Source organism: Chrysemys picta, chromosome 10 (genome assembly GCF_011386835.1).
Source record: "Chrysemys picta bellii isolate R12L10 chromosome 10, ASM1138683v2, whole genome shotgun sequence".
NCBI classification, from domain to species: Eukaryota; Metazoa; Chordata; order Testudines; family Emydidae; genus Chrysemys; species Chrysemys picta.
The window spans coordinates 38,436,461-38,459,485 of record NC_088800.1 but is presented as its reverse complement, the minus strand read 5'-3'; the positions used below and the strand labels follow the sequence as shown (position 1 = coordinate 38,459,485).

The 23,025-nt window shown below is 47.7% G+C and overlaps 1 protein-coding gene across 8 annotated transcripts in view; it reads right to left on the bottom strand.

The window, feature by feature from the left end:
• Positions 1-11,686: 11,686 nt before the first annotated feature.
• SIN3A (SIN3 transcription regulator family member A) overlaps positions 11,687-23,025 on the bottom strand; it is a 67,604-nt gene continuing 56,265 nt past the window's right edge. For 6 of the 8 annotated variants that reach the window (XM_065559581.1, XM_065559582.1, XM_065559584.1 and 3 more), the window contains 5 exons: positions 20,063-20,236; positions 18,764-18,856; positions 18,076-18,170; positions 17,271-17,496; positions 11,687-14,499 (listed from right to left, as the gene is read on the bottom strand). In XM_065559581.1, the coding sequence (XP_065415653.1) occupies positions 14,269-14,499; positions 17,271-17,496; positions 18,076-18,170; positions 18,764-18,856; positions 20,063-20,236 (819 nt within the window). In that variant the 3' untranslated portion in view covers positions 11,687-14,268. The remainder of the gene's footprint in view (positions 14,500-17,270; positions 17,497-18,075; positions 18,171-18,763; positions 18,857-20,062; positions 20,237-23,025) is intronic. The other 2 variants (XM_065559583.1, XM_065559585.1) reach the window with 2 other exon arrangements.

The following is a 23,025-nucleotide window of genomic DNA, read 5'->3' as shown; positions in this document are numbered from 1 at the left end:
AGCAATTCAAGAGTTGCTACCTGCGGATTTAATACCATCTAACTCAGGGGTCTCACACACACGGCCCGGGGGCTACATGTGGCCCGCGGGGTTGTTTTCTGCAGCCCACAAGCTCCTTTGGCCCCCATGCCCTCCCCAGCATTTACCTAGAGCGGCTCCAGCCCAACATGTACCGGGGCCAGGGCAGGCTCCCCTGCCTGTCCTGCCCCCGCGCCGCTCCAGGAAGCGGCCGGAATGTGGGGAAGGGGGACACAGGGGTCTGTGTGTTGCTCTTGCTTCAGATAGTGCCACCAGCAGCTCCCATTGGCCGCGGTTCCCCACTTCTGGCCAATGGGAGCTGCTGGGGGTGGTGCCTGAAGCAACAGCAATACACAGACCCCTGTGCCTTTCCTCCCCCAAGTTCCGGCCACTTCCTGGAGTGGCGTGGGGACAGGCAGGCAGGGAGCTTGCCCTGCCCCCGGTGCGCGTCGGGCTGAAGCCCGCCCCCTGAACCTCTCCTGCAGCCGAACCCCCTGCCCTGAGCCCCCACCACACCCCTCTTGCACCCCCTGGGAACAGGAAGGGGGCAGAGTTGGGGTGGGGATTTCGGGAAAGGGGTTGGAATGGGGGCGGGGCCTCATGGAAGGGGTGGAGTGGGGGCGGGGCCCAGGGCAGCGGGGGGGAGGTATCAGTAATGTGGCCCTCGGGCCAATGTACTAGTCCTCATGTGGCCCTCATGGTCATTTGAGTTTGAGACCCCTGATCTAACTCTTTGTTTCAAACAGACTTCAAAATAGTAGTTAGCAGGTTAATTTAATCACCACAGCTCTGAAATAATAGATACTTAAGGACTTTAGGCACCCCTCCCCTAGCATTCCCTTTTGCCATCTGGGGTGGGGGAATCAAGTTGTCTGCACAACTGGGCTTTATTTTTTTCCTTTTAGTTAAAATACATTTTTCTGTAGGGCCTTCTTACAGTATTAAACATTTCCAAGTGGGATCCCTTTGCAGAGATCAATGAATGTCTTGGGGCTTGTTTTTTTTTTTTTTTTAAAAAAAACATGTTTCTTTCATGCTTCAAGTTTGGGGTGGGGGTGTTTTCTAGAACCAGTGACCCATAACATTCAAACAACTCCTGGGGTCCTATTTAAACTGTCCAATAGCATCTGCGAATTCTTGAGGTTTTATTTCATTTCATATTAATCAGAACTCACCATCCTCACCCACCCACCCCCCTCACTGTGGGTACACACCCATCAAATGTAACCCTATGACAACAAGGGTGAGTAATCACAGTCACCCTGGTTATTCAGTGGGGGTGTGGTTAAAACCATTCAGTTCAACAGGATAAGTCAGCTCTATTGTACTCAAACACATGTCTGAACTATCCCTGGTGGGTTTTTTTGTTTGTTTGTTTGTTTTGTTTTTTGTTTTATTGTAAACACATTTTTAGGATTTTTTTCCCTCCCACAACATACATTTCTGCTTTTTGCGGTAAATGGTTCTCTTTTACACAAAAACACAAGAGCTATGTTCTCACAAACAATCTATTTTTTATTTAAAAGACATACAGCTCCTTGAAAACCAACTAAGATGCTTCATTAAAACTTTTAGCTCACTTAAGGGCCAGAGACTTTCTAACAGAAACACAGATAGTCACAAAGCCCTTTTCAATGTTTTTTTTTTTTTTTAATTTACAGCTACCAAGTTTTATATCGCATGTTTGCCCCCTCACCATTCTCTAACTTAACCCTTTTAGATTTCTTACAAATAGTCTTTTTCTTAAGCAGGGTTCTGTAACTTTTTGTGCGGACTAGACGGTCAATATAATGCTGTAAGCAGGCATCTTCCAGTTTGGTCGTTTTCTTTAAAACAGTGTCAGGGCCTCCACTGAATTGAACAGCATTTCACAAGGTCACCCCTTGCGCTAAATGTTCTTGCTTCAGGCACAGACATTGCATAGCATAACCTATGGCAAGAACAGTGTTTAATAAACGTTCCAAACACAGCTCAGCAGACAGGCCCCAGAGCTTGCGCTTTATATCCACTGAAGTCCAAGTCACACAGTCATGGTGCCATTGGGCTGGCGCATCTATGACACAGCCCTCACAATCTTCTAAAAGCTTTTCCCTAAGGCAGTGTTTAAGGACAGCATAAACAGTAACGCGTACAATAGTCCGCATGATTTTTTTACGCTCACGACATGGCGCTGGCTCAGTTAGTTCCATGTCAAGCCTTCTCCTAAACTTTTCATAGCTGTCATCCTCGGAGTCCTCTTCAACAATTTGTATCAGCGTTTGGGTTCCGGCATGTCCATCAATGGCTGGGCCAAAGGGCTCCCCTCGGTCGCTCCCGCCTCCTCCTCAGAACTGTCTCTGATGTAGCGCTTTCTCCATGGATGGTTGAAGACCCTCGGGGCCAAAACAAAGTCCAAAGTTCTCATGAGGATGGTGAAGGAGTCCATATTTCCACGATTTCTAAAACATGCGTTGTTGGTAAAAGATGAACTCTTCTGCCCGGCGCTGGGACTTATGGGGTGATGGTGCTGCACTCTGATTGGCAGAGGGTGCTGGGAGGAGTACTTAGAGGGGTCACACGACCCTCTTCTGGGCGGTTCACCCCGTCCCAGAACCTGCCCTGTTTTGGTCAAATCTGCTCTCGGGGTGGTCCTATGCACCCGAAACCCCGTCGCGATTGATAGAGGGCGATGGGAGGAGTTCTTAGAGGGGTCACACGAAACACTTCCGGACGGGTCACCCTGCCCCAGAATTCCTCACCGTTGGTCAAATCTCCTCTCGGGGTGGTCCCCAACAGCTGAAACCCATCCTGATTGGTAGAGGGAGGTGGAAGGAGTTGTTAGAAGAGTCACATGACCCACTTCTGGATGGGTCACCCTGCCCTGGTACTCCGCCTGATTGGTCAAATCTCCTCTCTGGGCGGTCCGATGGGAGCGAAGCCCATTCTGATTGGTAGAGGACAGTGGGAGGAGCTCTTAGAGGGGTCACATGACAAACCTTGCTTCCGGTCATGTGGCCACCTTGACCCCAGAAGTAATACCCCCATGGGGCGGGACTTCCGGTGACAGGTGAGCAGGGTTTAAGGGGTCAAGGGGTGGAGTTTAAGGGGTCATAGGGTGGGGTTGGGGTTTGTTTGACGGTAGGGCCCTTATACTGCTAAGAGCTGGATGAAGTCCGGCTCGAAGAAGTGTTTGGGGGAGTTACTTTGTAAATTATCAGCTTGGTCCGGGACCACCTCTGCTGCTATCTCAAGCCTCCATGGTACCTGTATTACTAGAAGAGAACCCGTCTGGGACAGATCTCTCTCCAACAACCTGTGTGATAAAGGAAGAAGACACACACACACACACACACACAAATATTAGCTTCTCAGCAATGTCCTTGTCATCTTTAATTGCTCTCTTGGAGCCACCCATTCTTTCACAGGCTTCTGATCTCCTTAAAGTGTTTTTTAGTGTTTGTCTATATTCCTTCCAACTACACACTCAGCCCGGCAGACGAGTCCGTCCTATCTCGGGGACTCTCTCTCTGCCCTGCCACCCCCACAAACAGGATACATTTCTGCGGCAATCTGGAAGTCTACTTTCACCATCTTGGACTCAAAGAATATTTTCAAGATAACACTGAACAGCACACTGATACACAGATACCCTCCCACCAACAGCACAAGAAGAAGAACTCCACATGGACTCCTCCTGAGGGTTGAAATGACAGTCTGGACCTATACATAGAATGCTTCCGCCGACATGCACAGGCAGAAATTGTGGAAAAACAACATCGCTTGCCTCATAACCTAAGTCGTGCAGAACGCAATGCCATCCACAGCCTAAGAAACCACCCTGACATCATCAAAGAGGCTGATAAAGGAGGTGCTGTTGTCATCATGAACAGGTCTGACTACCAAAAGGAGGCTGCCAGACAACTCTCCAATACCAAGTTCTACAGGCCACTTCCCTCAGATCCCACTGAAGAATACACTAAGAAACTGCACCATCTACTCAGGACACTTCCTACACCTAAACAGGAACAAATCCACATACCCTTAGAGCCCCGACCGGGGTTATTCTATCTACTACCCAAGATCCACAAACCCGGAAATCCTGGACGCCCCATCATCTTGGGCATTGGCATCCTCGCTGAAGGACTGTCTGGATATGTGGACTCCCTACTCAGACCCTACGCCACCAGCACTCCCAGCTATCTCCGTGACAACACTGATTTCCTGAGAAAACTACAACGCATTGGTGATCTTCCAGAAAACACCATCCTAGCCACCATGGATGTAGAGGCTCTCTACACAAACATCCCACACACAGATGGAATACAAGCTGTCAGGAACATTATACCTGATGATGCCACAGCGCAACTGGTTGCTGAGCTCTGTGACTTTATCCTCACACACAACTATTTCAAATTTGATGACAATATATACCTCCAGACCAGTGGCACCGCTATGGGCACCCGCATGGCCCCACAATATGCCAACATTTTTATGTCTGACCTGGAACAACGCTTCCTCAGCTCTCGTCCACTCATACCCCTTCTCTACCTACGCCACATTGATGACATCTTCATCATCTGGACCCATGGGAAGGAGACGCTGGAAAAATTTCACCACGATTTCAACAGCTTCCACCCCACCATCCTCAGCCTGGACCAATCTACATGGGAGGTCCACTTCCTAGACACCACGGTGCAAATAAGTGATGGTCACGTTACCACCACACTATACCGAAAACCCACCAACCACTATGCCTACCTCCAGCTTCCATCTGGGACACATCACACTATCCATTGTCTACAGCCAAGCACTGAGATACAACCGTATCTGCTCCAACCCCTCAGACAGAGACCAACACCTACAAAATCTTCACCAAGCATTCTCAAAACTAAGATACCTGCACGAAGAAATAAGGAAACAGATCAACAGAGCCAGATGTGTATCCAGAAGCCTCCTACTGGCAAGACAAGCCCAAGAAAGCAACCAATAGAACCCCACTGGCCATCACATACAGTCCCCAGCTAAAACCTCTCCAACGTATCATCAGTGATCTACAACCCATCCTGGACAATGATCCCTCACTTTCACAGGCCTTGGGTGGCAGGCCAGTCCTCACCCACAGACAACTCACCAACCTGAAGCATATTCTCACCAGTAACCACATACCACACCACAGTAACTAACTCAGGAACCAATCCATGCAACAAACCTCGATGCCAACTCTGCCCACATATCTACACCAGTGACACCATCACAGGACCTAACCAGATCAGCCACACCATCACCGGTTCATTCACCTGCACGTCCACCAATGCAATATACGCCATCATATGCCAGCAATGCCCCTCTGCTATGTACATCGGCCAAACTGGTGAGTCCCTACGTAAAAGGATAAATGGACACAAATCAGATATTAGGAATGGCAATATACAAAAACCTGTAGGAGAACACTTCAACCTCCCTGGACACACAATAGCAGATTTAAAGGTAGCCATCCTGCAGCAAAAAAACTTCAGGACCAGACTTCAAAGAGAAACTGCTGAGCTTGAGTTCATCTGCAAATTTGACACCATCAGCTCAGGATTAAACAAAGACTGTGAATGGTTAGCCAACTACAAAAGCAGTTTCTCCTCCCTTGGTGTTCACGCCTCAACTGCTAGAAGAGGGCCTCATCCTCCCTGATTGAACTAACTTCATTATCTCTAGCCTTACTCACTCTTGCTTGCATATTATATCTGCCCCTGGAAATTTCCTCTACATGCATCTGAAGAAGTGGGTATTCACCCACGAAAGCTCATGCTCCTATACGTCTGTTAGTCTATAAAGTGCCACAGGACTCTTTGCTGCTTTTATATATCCCTTCCGTGATTTGCTCTTCACAAACCATCTTAGCACTTCTACTTTCCCGCTTACATGCTACTTGCTGTAATTTAGGCTTCTGCCTCTTTTAAAGAATTTGTTCAGCTCAAATAACCTCTTGGCTATTGCTATTATTAGTAGTCCTGCTGGTTAGGATCTCGCTTTGCTACAAAGAAATGTAAAGAGCTCAAACACCCCCTCCCTAAGCAAGAGCTGGCCCCCCGCAGTTTGTCCTCGGTAGTGACTGTGGGTGGGGGGCGGGGGAGAGTCACTTGTTAAAGGGAGCTGGAGAGTTTTCTGACATCCAGGGTCACATGTTGGGCAAGCCCAGGCCCTGCAGCCGGACCGTAGGGTGACTAGACAGGAAGTGTGAAAAATTGGGACGGGGGTGGGGGGGTAATAGGAGCCTATATAAGAAAAAGACCCAAAAATCGGGACTGTCCCTATAAAATCGGGACATCTGGTCACCCTAAGCCGGAGTGAAGGAAATTCTGGCTGCAGCAGCCTTATTCCCCTCTTGCTCAGTGGATTGGGGCTGTGAGAAGTGACGCTGGGTCTGCTTGCGGCCTGCAGTTCAGCCTGCGACTCTACGCCACCCCCTGCCCACCCTTCTTGGGCTGACTGCAGCCTCTCCAGGTATTTAAGCACCAGGCCTAGGAGAGTCTGCTCAGCACCTGGCTGGGTTCTGCCTAGTGAGCAGCTGGCAGGGTCAGCCTCTGACAGAACGAATGCCCGTGATGCGGGGGAGGGGTTGGACTGCACACTCCAGCCCTGGGATGTGTTTCCTCAGCTCTGGTGCAGCCCTTTGGGGCATGATCAGCTGTTGAAGGCAGGGAGGCTCAGAGCCATAATTTCATATCTCCATAAGCATAGCTGGGGCTGGGGCTCGGGTGGGGTGGTGTCAGCTGCTCCGTGCGTGCAGGGGCTCTTGGAGCTGCCGCTTGCAGGGGGCAGGCAGCAATCCAGGCTGGGTTCTGCAGAGTTAGCACCAAATGAGGCTCGGAGCAACCCCCGGCCTCGCCCTTGGCTGGGGCTGCTCAGAGTCCCTGCCCGCGGCACCGCGGCTGGTGAGGGATTAGGGGGAAAAGTCTCCTCCAGCAGCCGGGTCTCCCATAGGAGGTGGTTTCCCTCCCTCTTGTGGAGTCCACCCCCTCTCTGCTTGCCACTGCCCCCTGCCTGCCAGGAACGACTCACTTCTGACTCCCAGACCCTGCTGACCAGCCATGGCTCCTGCCTGGGCCAGGATGGGAACACCCCACAGGGCAGGGAGATTCAAACTATGGCCGGGGAGAAGATACCCCAGAACCAGCCCCAAGGGTTTTCTCCCTGCTCCTACGCTCTGCAGGTCACTCCAACTGGGTTCTGGCTCCCAGCCACCGTGCGATGTGGCTGCTGCCCCCTGCCCCTAGAACCCTGCCCCGATTTCCCTCCACCCCTCCTCCCAGCACAGCAATACCCCTCAGCCGTGACTCACAGCAGGGTGGGCGGTCCGAGCCTCCTGCTCTTCTCTGGCTTCAATTGTCCATCATGTATCCTAGGGGAGGCAGGCGGGCCTGGTTATTTAACAGCATGCAGGGCACCAGCCACCGCTTGGATTTCTGTCCTTCAAGGTGCCTCTTGCCCCCAATCCATCCGGGCAGAGGAGGGGAAGGAGCTGGGTGGACAGTCAATCCCCAAAATTATTGGGACCAGCAGCTGCGGGATGGGGGTTGGGTTCTCAGAGCCTTGCTGCAGGGTCTATCCTCACAGCAATTGCTGCTTCATACTCGAGCCTAGCGAAGGGGAAGGAAACATCATACAGAATTAGGCTTATATAGTTTGTTGCACCGTCATTACAGGTCAACTGAATAAAGCAACACACAAGGGCATAACTGCCTTTCATAAGTGAGGGTACTGCTAAGTCTGGGGGTAGCTGCTTGCTCATGACTGCATAGGGGTGTTACCCAAGATCTCATGTTCACTCCCCAGACAGAGACTTGCAGATCCACAGTAGACTCCTCTCACCACATTTCCTGACACTCTCCCTATTTACAACCAATGCAGTTGGCTACTTTTTAAAGACAAGTGCATGTTGCAAACTCATGTTTTGTTATCCATTTCCTTCTTTGCACACAAAGATTCAGGCGGAGAGAAATTCAGGCATAGCTCGAATACTGCATACAGATGTGGTCTCATCTCAAAAAAGATATACTAGCACTAGAAAAGGTTCAGAAAAGGGGCAACTAAAATGATTAGGGGTTTGGAGAGGGTCCCATATGAGGAGAGATTAAAGAGGCTAGGACTTTTCAGCTTGGAAAAGAGGAGACTAAGGGGGGATATGATAGAGGTATATAAAATCATGAGTGATGTGGAGAAAGTGGATAAGGAAAAGTTATTTACTTATTCCCATAATAGAAGAACTAGGGGTCACCAAATGAAATTAATAGGCAGCAGGTTTAAAACAAATACAAGGAAGTTCTGCTTCACGCAGCGCACAGTCAACTTGTGGAACTCCTTACCTGAGGAGGTTGTGAAGGCTAGGACTATAACAGCATTTAAAAGAGAACTGGATAAATTCTGGTGGTTATGTCCATTAATGGCTATTAGCCAGGATGGGTAAGGAATGGTGTCCCTAGCCTCTGTTTGTCAGAGGATGGAGATGGATGGCAGGAGAGAGATCACTTGATCATTGCCTGTTAGGTCCACACTCTCTGGGGCATCTGGCATTGGCCACTGTCAGTAGACAGGATACTGGGCTAGATGGACCTTTGGTCTGACCCGGTACGGCCGTTCTTATGTCCTTAGCTTTTCCCACAGGTCTAGCTACTTAGATGCTCTGCTCACACAGGCAGGCTGATCATATGGGCTGGACCACGCTGCTGTGTGGATGAGGGAAGCCTATGGAAGGTGGGGTGTAGAACAGCAGCTGACGTAGCTAGATGGGCGCATACTCACTGAAGATGCTCAGACCAAACTTGGGTCAGGATGCAATGCTGAAACAGTCCAGCAGAGGGAGCCACCGCAGGAGTAATGGGCAGGCTGCCAGTGGATGTCCCCATATAGGCAAGAGAGCACTTGCAGAGACCTGTGAGAAAGCAGGAGGATACCCAGGTTACTGCCTTGCAGAGTTCCAGAAGGGAGGGGTCTCTTTCTCACCAAGATCTACCCAAGCTCTGATCTCTAGGGCAGGAGCCTTTTATTTGGCTCCACAGGCCTCACTCATACACCTGCCAACCAAGCAAGGCTTTCAAGCTCAGTTTGCACCATACAGAATGAACGGGTGGTCAGACTCACTCACCTCTAGGGCGCCCTTTTTGTATGTCTAGGACTTTTCCATCTTCTCCTCCTCCACTGAGGGGAAGAGGATGGAAGCTCCAGCTCCTGAATTGGGCTATTAGGGACACACACTGATCACCAGTGACTTATTAGGGAACTAAATAGGGAACCCGGGAGACAAGGGTATTTCCCCGACCTGCCTATGGTGGAGAAACATTAAGATTCAGGTCCCAGGAGTCCAGAACCTCTCGAGTTTGCCCTCTGCAATCCGTTCTCTCTGGATGGAGCCTAACAGAAAAACAAGAGATTAGTGGCCAAGGGCACAGAGGGCTGCCACGTATACCCTCCGGGAACCAAGGCTCAGGAGAAAAGGCTAGTGGCCTGCCAAGCAGCAGCAGTCAGGCTTGGCCTTCTCTGGCCCCTCAACAAATCTTCCCCAGAACCTCTGAGCTACATGCAGACTGCCCGGAGGGTATCGCTCAGTGAGAATTCACCTCTGGCAGGCAGCCCTATCAAGAGCGGACGGAATCAGAATTATATGAGCCCAGGATGAGCGAGGACAGTAGAGCTGGGCAACTTGCAGCAGAGGCTAACACTGCAAATCCAGAAGACATCATCATCATCATCATCATGTTCAGCCTCACTACGAGCAGGGCCGGTGCAACCACTAGGCAAACTAGGCAGTCACCTAGGGTGCCAAGTGGTTGGGGGCACCAAAAAGCAGTGCCCCGGCTCAGCGGAGGCACTGGAAAGCCAAAGTGTTGACTTGCAGGGGCAGCAAGCTCCAGCCATGGAGGAGCCGGCGCAGCGCAGGAGGGCAGCAGCCCTGCAAAGGCGGCAGCACCGCTAGCAGGGAATAGCCGGGCCCCCCGCTCCTCCTCCCCAGGCTGCCGGGGGCTCCTGCAGGCTGCAGCAGATGCATGCGGGCGCCAGCCTTTGTGTGCCCCCCCCCCCGGCTCCCCCTCGCCGCTCTCGGGCATGTGAGTCACCACCAGGACACGGAGCCCTGAGCCTGCTCCGGGTGGGCAGCGATGGCGGCGGCTCACACTCCTGGGAGCCGCAGAACCCGAGCGCGGCAAGGGGGGAGCCGCAGAGCGCACAGGGGCCGCCACCCACAGCCCGGGCATGTGCGCCCCCCGGCTCCCCCCTCATCGCGCTCAGCTTCTGCGACTCCCGGGCATGTGAGCCACCGCTGCCGCCCCTGCCCTTCCCGGAGCTCCCTCCTCCCGCTGCCTCCAAACTCCAAAAAACAGGAGATGGACCAATGACGCAACTGAACTGAAGCTTGTGGGCGGCACTTCCACGCACGCATCTTTTTTGGATTTTTTTAAGCTGCAGTTCCAAAGGAATGTTTTGGGGGAAGTTCTGGGTTATACAGGCAGTCAGACAAGCTTCTAAGGCCAGAAGGGATCATTGTGCTCTATGGCATCCCTAAATTCAGAGTCCAAAAGGGGTGAATTCAAAGGGAGGCTCAAAGCACTGTTGAAAACCAGACAGGCTATCCAGTAACTTAGAGCACCTTCAGACATCGCCACTATTTGCATCTCTCGGGTCCCCCGATTCGTTATTAATAGACTTACAGTCTGTATTCAGTGCTCCTTAGCTTATGGCTTTGGATACCCAATGACAGCTGGTTGAGCTTTTCTGGTAGTTCTACCTGTGTATTTATACAACACAATTACCTCATGGGGCTTCCTCACCCAACGGGAAGAGACAGAAAGCAGGGAGGAAAAACTATTAAACTCTTCCACAAAATACTGAGCCATATAAAGTTCAATGTTACCATTTAGGCTAAAAAAAATGCAAAATTCAAGTCAAGGGGGCTGGGGGTTTAGTGGCCCTAAACACCACGACTGTGTTTGTGATAGACCTCAATCTCCAAGCACTGGACGTAGGCAAAGGGAGTGCTGAAGACCGCTCTAAATCAAAAAAGAATCAGGCTAAAGAGAACTGTTAATTTGTTAAGGAACCAAAAAGGATTGATTTATTTAACAGCCCTGCTGCTAACAAGACGGAGGGAGATTTTTATTTTATTTTTTGACATTTCCACTGACTGGTAAATTGTATTACCCCATTTCCCAGAATGACTCAAGGGATTTGGGGGGTGGGGGTCCAACCCCTTCCCCCCGCAGCTTTAGCGGAACTGAAATTTACAGGGCTGATAACTTCCTTATTTGTTCTGATCTATAGCAGCTGGGATGACCTCCCAACTCCAGCGGAAGAGGTGGCTAATTATTAGCTCTCGGTCTCCACAAAATGTTGCAACTGCTACAAAATAAAAAGAGTTTATAACCTCTGAACAGGAACTGGGAATTACTAATTTGTAAGCATCTGGAATCCAGAGGCGATACCCTAACAGATAAATTTAAGGGTAAGTCAAACATTGGTCATTTGTGAGTGTCCTAAACAGAGATCAAACTTTCAGGTCTACTACTATCTTCTCCCACCACCTCTACTTCTGTTTTTATTAAAGGAGTCATTCCATCAGATGCATCTTCCTCCCTTCCCTCAGGAGAGTGTGTGTCAAAATCTCATTGTGTATGATCAAGAAGGAAGAAAAATCTGTACACAATGATTAGCCCTGATATTTTAATGGAAATACTGCACTACAGTCAAGTTTACAACATTTGTATAGAAATCATCACATGGATAGGTGGCCAAGGATCACATTACAGAATACAAAAAGCAATTTAAAGTAAAAAGAAATCTTGCTATTGTACAGGCTGGGATCAGAGCATGGAGCTCAGAAGTCAGACATCGGGAGGGATGAAAGCTGTAGGTGAAAACCCTGCTGCAGGAGGAGGAGATCTCCTTGTGTTTTATTGGGTTTTTTTCCTGGGTACCTTGAACAGCAGGAATCCCGCCATGTTAACCCCATTCCGCTCAAATAACATGCAGGCACAGACTCTTGGACAAAACACCCACAAAGCAGCAGCAGCTGTTACTTCCAAGCTGGTAAAGTCTAAATCATCCTGACTTCCACTTCCAGATCAGCTTTAACATATATTGAAAAGAAACACCTGAGGGTGGGGTGAGGCACAGGGGAGCGTGTGTAAAACCTTTGAAATGGAAGAGGACACAATAAAACCCCCTTCCTGTCTGAACACAGCAAAAGGAGGAGAAACGGGACAGGTAACTTATTGCTGGCAAACTCTGAAAACTCCCCCGTGGGCTCTTTACTCTCTTTTCCTCGCTCCATAGGAGGCTCCCATTCATCACAATGGCTGGAATTACTCTCTGTACATTGGCTGCCAATGACTAGTGACCCTTATAGGCCATGCATTTTCACCACTCTGCTCTCCCAGCTGCACAAAGGCTGGAGCGATTGCCCTCCCCCGACCCTCTCTCCCCAATTTCTCCATCTCTCTGCCGGGGAAGGGAAGAGAACTCAGTTCTGAGGGGACAACCAGCTGTCTTGAAATCCCTGGGACAGATTTCAGAAGTGGACTTTGAAAAACAGCAAAGCTGCATTCACAGCTCTCCAGCTGGGACACAGAAGCTGATCGGGCACAACTGGCAGCATTGTTTTGTGCAAGGAAAGGATGCCTCCTTTGAGGAGGAGAGACAGTGCAGTTGGGTCTGTCGTGGCTTACGAAGTCCATGCCAACTTGTCTGAAAACCAAAATCTTCCAATGCTTAAATATCTGCCAGCACTAAACTTCTATGCTTAAAAAAATATATATCCCATTTGTGGATTTCACTAGTGAAATGCATCACACAGCCTACCCGCCTCGCCGTTCTCTCTCTCACACACACACACAAACACACAGACACAAAGCAGCTCTAATGAAATACTGGTTTGGTACTTAGGATGTTTTCTCCAATACTGAGAGGGAAAATACATAAGCACAATCAACCCCAGCTAGGTAGCTCAGCAACACTTCCCAAAAGCGAAGGTTCTCTGAGCTGGAAGACCAGGTGGATAAAAATTACCCACCAAAAAAAATTTAAAATAAAATAAAAAAAATTAAAAATTATATAATATATATTTATATATCTTAACAGGCTGCTTAGAACATGGTCATGTTCACCACAAACCACACACATTGCCTCTGCCTTCTCCCCTCAGATTGTGAAGCCAATAATAAAATGGTCAAATGTCCCCTCTCCCCATTGCAAACTGCATGCTGCATGGTGCCTTTCAGAACAGGAACAGGGCTATGGGTGAGCGAGTGTCTTCCTCAATAAGAACCAAGACGTATTTTTATTTACAAAAGAAAGGAGAGAAAAGTTTCCACACAAAAGCACTACAACGATAACTCCCTTTGGTAAAAAGTGTAATAAATGTCTCCATAGGTCTGTTTGTTGGTACTAACTCTCAAGCCACCTGGTACTATGGTACACAAGAAGCTGGTACAGTTATGCTAGCACATCAAGCATATTTCCTTTAATAAAAAAAACAAAAAAATTGACAATATGTACATTTATTTACAAAAAAGGAAGGGGAACATGTTAAAATTGTGTTGTTTCTGCTGTGTGTGCGTATGTGTGTGAAAAGCTGGTGCATGGCACTAGGAGAGACTAGTAAAGAAGCAGGTACAAAACAATCCCGCTGGCACTAGAAAGGACAGACCAATCTGAGCTGGTTGAATCAGGAGTCCAGCAGGGTGAAGGAAGGAGGAGTCGAGGGTCAGATCCAGGAGATGCTGTTCTCGACAGCCGGACTGCAGAGCTGGGTGACCCCGGGTGAGATCCTGGCAAACCTGCAGCAGCCTAACAGAGGAGAATCCAGTTGTGATAGGCACCTCTGGGTTTCACAACATATCTGAGCATGTAACTTTAAATGCACCACTCCGGTCAGGATGTATGCAACATCCAGTTCTCTTCCTTTGAAGTTCAGGCCATTGAGGAGTTAGTCTCAGAAGTGCTGGTGCATATGAGCTAGCTGCATTTCTCTAGGATCACTCAGTTCTGAAAAGGATCCTTCCCTCCACAGTGCACGCTGAAGTCAGAGGCCTGTTGGCAACAGTTCCACCTTAGGGTTGTAGAGATCCGTTTTCCTAAACCGAATCCCGCTGGTGACAGGCTGTACCAGCTTCGCACTAGTCAACTGGCCATGTTACGGAGATACACAGTGAGGGGAGAAAGGCATCTTCCTCGTTTCCTTGATACGCACACACATACACACACCACGTGATCTTCCCTCACTCAGGGACTTTACGGTGTCTTGAATATTGTGCCGTATTTGACACGGTACTTGTTAATGCTCACAAAGTGCAGGGTCTCTGTATCACAGGTAGTGGTACAGGGCACCAAACCCTCCAACCCTTCTCCCATTAGCCATTTGTTTGTCTCAGCTGCCATTTCACGGGTCACATGCTCCTTGGTCCATTTGTCCACCCAGGCTTGGAACCGCTGGTGCAGCCGCTTGCTCACTCTTTCATGGGACTACAGAAACGGGAGAGACAAAAGATCACGAAACACTTAAAAAGCGAAAACAAATCCACTTCCCTAGGCCAACAGATTTGGGATGTTTAGCACTGCTGGGGAACTGGCAATACAAACACTGACCCTTGCCGACTGATCAAGGGAAAGCGTCAGTAAATTGGAGGCAGTGTATGAACAAGCAGGCACAGCCATCCTTATTCCCAACTGGAAATCCCCAAAAGCCTCATGTTAATGAAAATTAAGTCCATGAAATCAAGTGCTCAGAAGTCATCAACAAACATTTGATGATTTTTTTAATTTGAACTCTGAACTATAATGTTAACTCTGCCACAGTGTATATCCTGTATATTTTATTAAATGGATTCAACACTCTGCTAATGATCAAAACAGGGACACACAAAAAATACATGTGCACCACAGCAGAATTAAACACGCAATAGAAGTAACTTCCAGAAGTTCCTGACTTGACTGCTTGATTAGAACCCTAACGCTGCAATAATGCTAAGCTTCTCATATCTTTTCGCTGATTAATGGCAGTGTCAGGTGATGCAAGACTCTGCTCAGCCTTCAATGCAGGGGTTTATACAAAACAATACAGAAACAGTCTCACGTGCGTGCAAGAATTCCAGCTGGAATAGAAGAGGGGAGTGCTGAGATGGACATATTTGTTCCCAACCTCTCACAGCACATGCGCGCATGCACACGGCACCACTAAAATAAAGTTATTTTTGGATGGAAACAGAGCCTAAGAAATTTCAAACCAAAACGGAATCTGAGTAAAGTTATGAGTAATTTATAAAGGGTTAGTTAAGTTTAACACTGACTTAATTACAGTAGTCAGTCCCAGTAACTACTACACATATTCCCATAGCTGTGCTATTCTGTTAGAACCTGAACTTCTGAGTCCTGGGAAAATATGCATTGTGACATTTCCAGGGTGGACTGATTTAAATCAGCATTTGTATTTCAGCTATTTTCTAAAGAAAGATGCACTCATTAGTTGATATACCCATTAAAACACCTTGACTTACAACTAAATAGACACTTTACAGTAGATTTGGTACATCTGTTTGCTACCTAGAAGTGTACACCATAACTATATACATTTAAGGAATTATATAGCTTAATATTTTCAGATTCTTATTAACCAAACACTTTTAGTATGTTAGAAAATGCTGAACGATATATTGCTTATTTACTAGATAATTAACTTTTTGCTCCTGTTTTGTGTCAATCTGCATTAGAATGGTGACTGGAATTTAAACAAACAAAACAGTATATAAAATGTATTTGTATTAAACAAGACAACCTTAAATGTTTTAGACACAAACTTCTTTTATCAAAAGATGCTTCACATTGACAATTAAATAATTTATTAAATAGAGAGATTAACTGTAGTCAGTGAATTAAACTGATTATTTCAGGTTGGTCTGAGCAAATTTTCAAATATGCCTAAGTGAAAGTAACTGCGGCTTAAATTTCTAGTCTCGCCTATGTTTCTTGAAAAGAAATTACCTAAATTCCCTAGGCCAGAAGTCAGCAACCTTTCAGAAGTGGTGTGCCGTGTCTTCATTTAATCACTCTAATTTAAGGTCTCGCGTGCCAGTAATATATTTTAATGTTTTTAGAGGGTCGCTTTCTGTAAGTCTATAATATATAACTAAACTATCATTGTATGTAAAGTAAATAAGGTTTTTAAAATGTTTAAGAAGCTTCATTTAAAATAAAATTAAAATGCAGAGCCCCCCAGACTGGTGGCCAGGACCCAGGCAGTGTGAGTGCCACTGAAAATCTTCTTGCGTGCCGCCTTCGGCACACGTGCCATAGGTTGCCTACCCCTGACCTAGGCTAAGCAACTGTACCATATTTTTGAAACTTGACCTCAAAAGTTAGATGCTTTCCCTGACTCTTTCTTTATATAGAAAAGAAGCTTTTAATTCAAAGTGGGTTTTTTGTTTTTGTTTGTTTGTTTTTAGAGAGGGTCATGGATTCAGCATATTTATTTGTTATTTAAATGTCTTATTATAATCGTCTAAGTTTAGGCCTCAACATATTTTGTATTAAATTCTGATTTCATTTTAAACTGGCTCATTTTTAAAAAGAAAAACTTATAAGTAACAAAAATTTGTAAAAAGGAATTTTATTTAATTTAAAAAAAAAAGTCTTCCAATTTTTATCCACCTTGGACCTTTCTGTAATTATGACATCACTGCGGCTATCCTAGTCCCACACCCAGCACTTTCAAGCAGCTGGTATATTCGTTTGCAGTGCTCCGCTGCCCGGGAGCAACCCTAGACTCCCACTCTCCGTGACTGCAGGGATGAGGCACAGCTCCTTGATGAGATGAGCTTGGAGGGCTATGTCAGAACACGGGTCAGTTTTTCAGCATTTCAGTTCTTTGCTATCCCCTTTTTAGGCCCACCTTAACAAGGGGGATTAGCAACCAACGTGAGGTGCCCCTAGGCAAGAAACCTATGAGTAAAAGGATGCTAAGAGCTGTCTACTCTAACAGAAGAGTTTGGGAAATGGAGGGGGAGGAAAGGAAGGGTTACATCTCAGGAACATTCAGAGGAAGTTTACAGCGTCCAGTGGACTAAACCGTGTCGTGTCCAGTCCTCAAAGCAATATGAAGACTACTAAATGTTACAGGAGAACACCCCTCCCCCCCATCCCCCCGGACACTTTATCTGACTCTCCCCAGATGCCCTTTGGGAGCAAGAGGTTCAGGGAAATACCAGCTGCTCATCCCATTCCTTTCACTCAACTCCTACCTGCTGAGCACGCAGCAGAGCGGTCCTCCTGTACATGTAATCCTCCGATTTGATCACGTACACCATCTTATAGGAGTTCAGTTTGAATTTACACTCCAGCTTGTCCAAGCTCTCCACATTCTCCATGGACTTCTTACTGTTTCCCTCCTTCCCTTCCTTCTCCTGCTGCTCCCGACCACGCTGACACTTACGGATCCGCCTCAGGTTCCTGTAAACCAGAGAATCCCTGCTGGGATTAGTGCTCATCCTCTGTCCACTAGGCTGGGCATATCTGGTGGCTCCAGGCCAGCCCTGAGGAACCCAAAGTATTGCTCAGAGTGGAATGGTCACAAATTAAAGTCGGTTAGGCTCATGTGTCTACCATAAGCTAACCCACTGATCTCAGCTGTTTACAGAGAGTGAGGGCCTTTCAAAGCTATTTTGCAACCAACTCCCTGCTAATGAAAAGCACTGACTCAGCACCTTCCGCACTCAGCTAGAGGGTTATTGTAAGCAAAGGCAGGATTGCCACACAAAAAAAAGGGGCTGGTGACTCCCCAAACCTCTGACCTCTCTGCTGCCTGTGGACTATGCCCTCTCTCAGTCACTGGAGAGCAGGAGCCCAGGGTGGGCTCTTGGAATAAACAGCAGCACTGTGTCCCTATATGCTACTCCCAGGTTAATGTCTTCTAAAGTGGCAGAGTACTAAAAACAAACAAGAGACTGCAATAGCCAACACTGTGACGGAGTAAGATTTTCTCCCTCTGCTGACATGGGTACTCGTGGTCTGTGTGTCACTTTTCACAGCCACAGCTTGTTCACTCACCTTGGCAGGAAAACCGGCTTCTGGGCCAGGTGTTCCCGAAGTTCGGGAGAGGTAGAATCAGAGTTGACGTACCGCTCTACGTAGTCTGACCAACGCTGAAATTGGGCACAGAACACAAGGGGTTAACCAACATCTGCCAAATCAAACAATTCAAACCCAACTCTGAAGGGGTTTGGTTGGAAGTGGATGAAAGAAAAGTAATCTTTGGAGACTCCATTTATTTGACACAGGTCCCACTCACTCTCCCCCCATGGATGGACATACCTATACCTATATCATAGAACTGGAAGGGACCCTGAAAGGTCATCGAGTCCAGCCCCCTGCCTTCACTAGCAGGACCAAGTACTGATTTTGCCCCAGATCCTTAAGTGGCCCCCTCAAGGATTGAACTCACAACCCTGGGTTTAGCAGGCCAATGCTCAAACCAGTGAGCTATCCCTCCCCCTATATGCACCTGCACTGTCTGGTTTTTGAAACTGTTAATAAGAGATGGCAACAAAGCTTGTTCAACCCAATTCACTGAGTGCACTGTGTCACATAATCAATGTGTCCTGTAGGACTAGAAGCAGGTCATAAACTATAGCATCTGAAACACTGACAGCTCTGCCATCTTCATCCAGTTATACCCCCGTTTAAACCTTACATGCTTAATAGCTGCAGCTGAACTCCAAGGACAATCGGCTCTTACCTCTGCCTCTACAGGGTCATCCGAGTTCTCCTCTTCGGTGTCCAGCAGCTCGATGGTTAATTGGACCTGGCCTCTGCTCTGAATGAACATCAGCTACAAAGCAGAATGCGGAAGGAGACTTAGTAACCAATTATTCAGAAAAATAAATCCAATAAACTTTATGCAACTCTCCAGCATAATACTGAGCCTTCCACTTCGCTGGGAACAACAGTAGGATACTAGCCCCAGTTACACACTCTGAACACAGAAGGAGTTTTGACAATGAGTGGAAAGTTCTAGATCACTAAGGAGCTAATCTAACAGAGGGTAAAAGGATAAAGAAATTTTTCTACATATATGGGCAGAAGAGAATTCCTGGCTAGAGAACCATGACATACTTAAAGAGAGGTGGAAGAAAAAAGCATGAACTGCTGCAGTGAACGGTTGGTATTTTATTAACGATCAGAAAAAATCTCTCTGTTACCCACAGAGTTTGCTCGAAATTGGGATGTTTATAAAGGCAAAGCAAGGAGCTGGACCCTTTTAGCAGCATGCTGTTTTCTGATCAATTTGTGCAGTTTCAATTCTTTGCTTCCTTGCTTATTTTGAGACTCTCAGCGGGAACACAGAGACGCCCTATAAATATCAAAGCCATTATCAATGAATTTCACTAGTTCAAGATGGGCCCGGCCACTTCTGATTTCACAGCGACGAGAAGTATGAATTTGATTTGAACTGAGAGTCAGGTTTATTTAACGCAGAGGTGACAAATATTAGTAAGAGACCGTTACAGTCTACAATGGATGAGATGGAGAAAAAGGTGGAAAGCGTCAGTGACCCACCCCACGGGAGGGAGGGAGAGACAGAGATTAAAAGCCTAGTGACAGCAATCACTCAATACAGTATTACTCTGGCTTTGGGACACTGAGAAATACAGGGACAAATCCCAGCTTTACTTCAGGATACGTATTTTTACATCTTCCTTGCAAATGTCCCATTTCCGAGGAACTCTTTATAGAAATATTTATCTGTTTTTCCTGTTCGTTCTACAGTTCCTGTCTGGATGGATGCAAGCCCCGTCAAGGGCTATATTAAGACCGACAGCCACAGAGCAGGTACTCGGCAGCTCCACCAGGCTAGAATGCACAATCAGGTCGCCCTCTCAAGCTCTATGACAGCTGCGGAGCACACAGGTGTCCAGAGGTCCTTGGGATATTTGGAGAGTTACGTAAAATGAAAAGCTGAGCCCATTCTCCTTTCTCAGCGAGCTCCTCCAGGAGTCCTCCTCCAAGCGTCACTGCAGGCAGATATGGTTTTTACCTTGAAACAGTTCTCGTCTGACATGAGCTGCTCGGCTTTGCGCTGGTACGTGGCCTCCACAAGGGCCCGAGATGACTGTGAGGACAGCAGGCCTCCGGTAGCTCCGTTGCTATTCTCCGACAGGTAAAGGTCTGTCACCTGCACGCAGATCTCATCGCTCACTATGTGCTGAAGCTGGGAGCAGGAAAGACACGGAGAAGAGGAGTTAGTGAAGTGGTTTTAAATGCCTCTGGACTTGGTGCACTGTATACTGCAGTAGCCCCCTTTCCCCAACCCAAGTCAGTCAGAGGGCTTTGCACTAGTGTGCACTATGGACAACCTGCCTTCTGCAGTCAGGCCGTAGACAAAATAGAACACTAAGAAAATCTCCAAAATAAACTTCTCCATGTGGCAACAAGCAGAGTTTGACATTAATCAAAACAAGCCAGGCTGAGCCTTCATCATTTGCCTGCACTTCTAGACTTACATGTTTGCATGCAAACACTTATGTCAAAAGCTATAATTGATGAGAAACTATTTTATCTCCCCTGCATACATATACGCTGTGGCAGAATTGGTCAGATTTCCAGTTCTTCTCCACTATGCACCACGCAAGTCTCAGAACCAGCTAAAGAATATGTCCATCAATGCAGATTAGAAATGAACATACCCTTCAAAATTCCTGCTTCAAACCTCTGTCTGGTCAAACCACAGCAAAAAAAATTCTAGCCATCTAAGTATTAAAACTAAAAAACAATTATTTAGGTTATGAACATAGTAGCCTCTTCTACTGTGAATTACTACTACACCCATTGGAAAACATTGTGTCCTTTAAAATAAATAATGATGCTGGCAAAGTACAGTTACACATACAAAGTAACTATGGATTAATAACCTTTAAGTGAGCATTATGAAGGAAATGCCTGACAGCTGGCAAAGATTTAGACCATCGAGGTACGTGGGAAGGGCTTGTTAGCCAGTTCTCTTGCCATGGAATCGTTACACCAAATCCAAAGGTTGATTAGTTGTTTGTTTGTGGAGGGGAAATTTAATTATTTTTAATCAAATTCTAATTATTAATTATATTCCCAAATTTAAATAAAGAGCCGGTTGGCTGCCAATTTCCTATCAAAACTGAAACTTGACAGTAAAGACTGTTACTCACCTTTGTAACTGTTGTTCTTTGAGATATGTTGCTCATATCCATTCCAACTAGGTGTGCGTGCACCGCGTGCACAATCGTCGGAAGATTTTTACCCTAGCAACACTCTGTGGGTCGGCTGAGGCGCCCCCTTGAGTGGCGCCCTTATGGCCCTGGATATATGCCACTGCCAACCCAGCACCCCCTCAGTTCTTCTTGCCGGCTACTCCAACAGAGGGAAGGAGAGTGGGTTTGGAATGGATATGAGCAACACATCTCGAAGAACAACAGTTACAAAGGTGAGTAACCGTCTTTTCTTCTTCGAGTGCTTGCTCATATTGATTCCAATTAGGTGACTCCCAAGCCTTACCTAGGCGGTGGGGTCGGAGTGAGATGTCACGGAGTGAAGGACCGCTGAACCAAATGCAGCATCACCCCGGGACTGCTGCACTATCGCATAGTGGGAAGCGAAGGTATGTACCGATGACCAAGTTGCTGCCCTACAGATCTCCTGCATGGGTACATGAGCCAGGAAGGCGGAGGACGAAGCTTGAGCCCGGGTGGAGTGGGCGGTAAGGTGCATAGTTGTGACACCAGCCAAGTCATAGCACGCACGGATGCATGATGTGATCCAGGACGAGATGCGCTGGGTGGAGACCAGAAGGCCTTTCATCCGGTCTGCCACTGCTATGAACAGCTGGGATGTCCTCCTAAAAGGTTTCGTTCGTTCAATGTAAAAGGCGAAGGCCCTACGAACGTCTAACGAGTGCAATTGTTGTTCTCGTCCAGAAGCATGCAGCTTCGGATAGCAGACCGGAAGGAAGATGTCCTGGTTGACATGGAAGACAGACATCACCGTAGGAAGGAAGGCCGGGTGTGGTCGCAGCTGTACCTTGTCCTTATGAAACACCGTATACGGTGGGTCCGACATCAGGGCTCGAAGCTCCGAAGTGATAGCGACGAGGAAAGCTGTTTTCCAGGAAAGGTACAGGAGCGAGCAAGTGTCCATTGGCTCGAACGGGGCACCCATGAGTCTGGATAGGACCAGGTTGAGATCCCACGTAGGGGCTGGATGCTGAATTTGCGGGTACAGACATTCCCATCCCTTGAGGAACCTGCTGACCATGGGGCTGGAGAAAACCGAGCGCCCATTTTCGCCCAGGTGGAAGGCCAAAATCGCTGCTAGGTGTACTCTGATGGATGAAACTGCCAGGCCTTGCTGTTTCAGGGACAAGAGATAGTCTAAAATGGTAGGTACTGACATCTCCAGAGGGGCAGGATTGCTCAGGGCACACCAGCAGGAGAAACGCTTCCACTTGGCCAAATACATGGATCTAGTAGAGGGCTTTCTGCTACCCAAAAGTACGTGCTGCACCAAGCGGGAACAATGTAGCTCAGATCGAGTTAGCCATGCAGCATCCACGCTGTGAGATGGAGGGATTGCAGGTCCGGATGACAGAGTCGGCCATGTTCCTGAGTGATCAGGTCTGACCACAACAGAAGTGGAATTGGGGTGGTCACCGACAGATCGAGGAGAGTGGTGTACCAATGTTGCCTGGGCCACGCCGGGGCGATCAAGATTAAGCGGGCCTTGTGTCTGCGCAACTTGAGAAGGACCTTGTGGACTAACGGGAATGGAGGAAAGGCATAGAACAGATGGTCTTTCCACAGTATCAGGAAGGCATCCGATAGGGAGCCCGGGGAGTGCCCCTGCAGAGAGCAGAACACCTGGCACTTCCGATTCTCACGAGAGGTGAAAAGGTCTCTGTGGGGAAACCTCCACTTCCGGAAAACAGAATAGATAACGTCTGGGTTAATCCACCACTCGTGAGCCGGAAAGGAT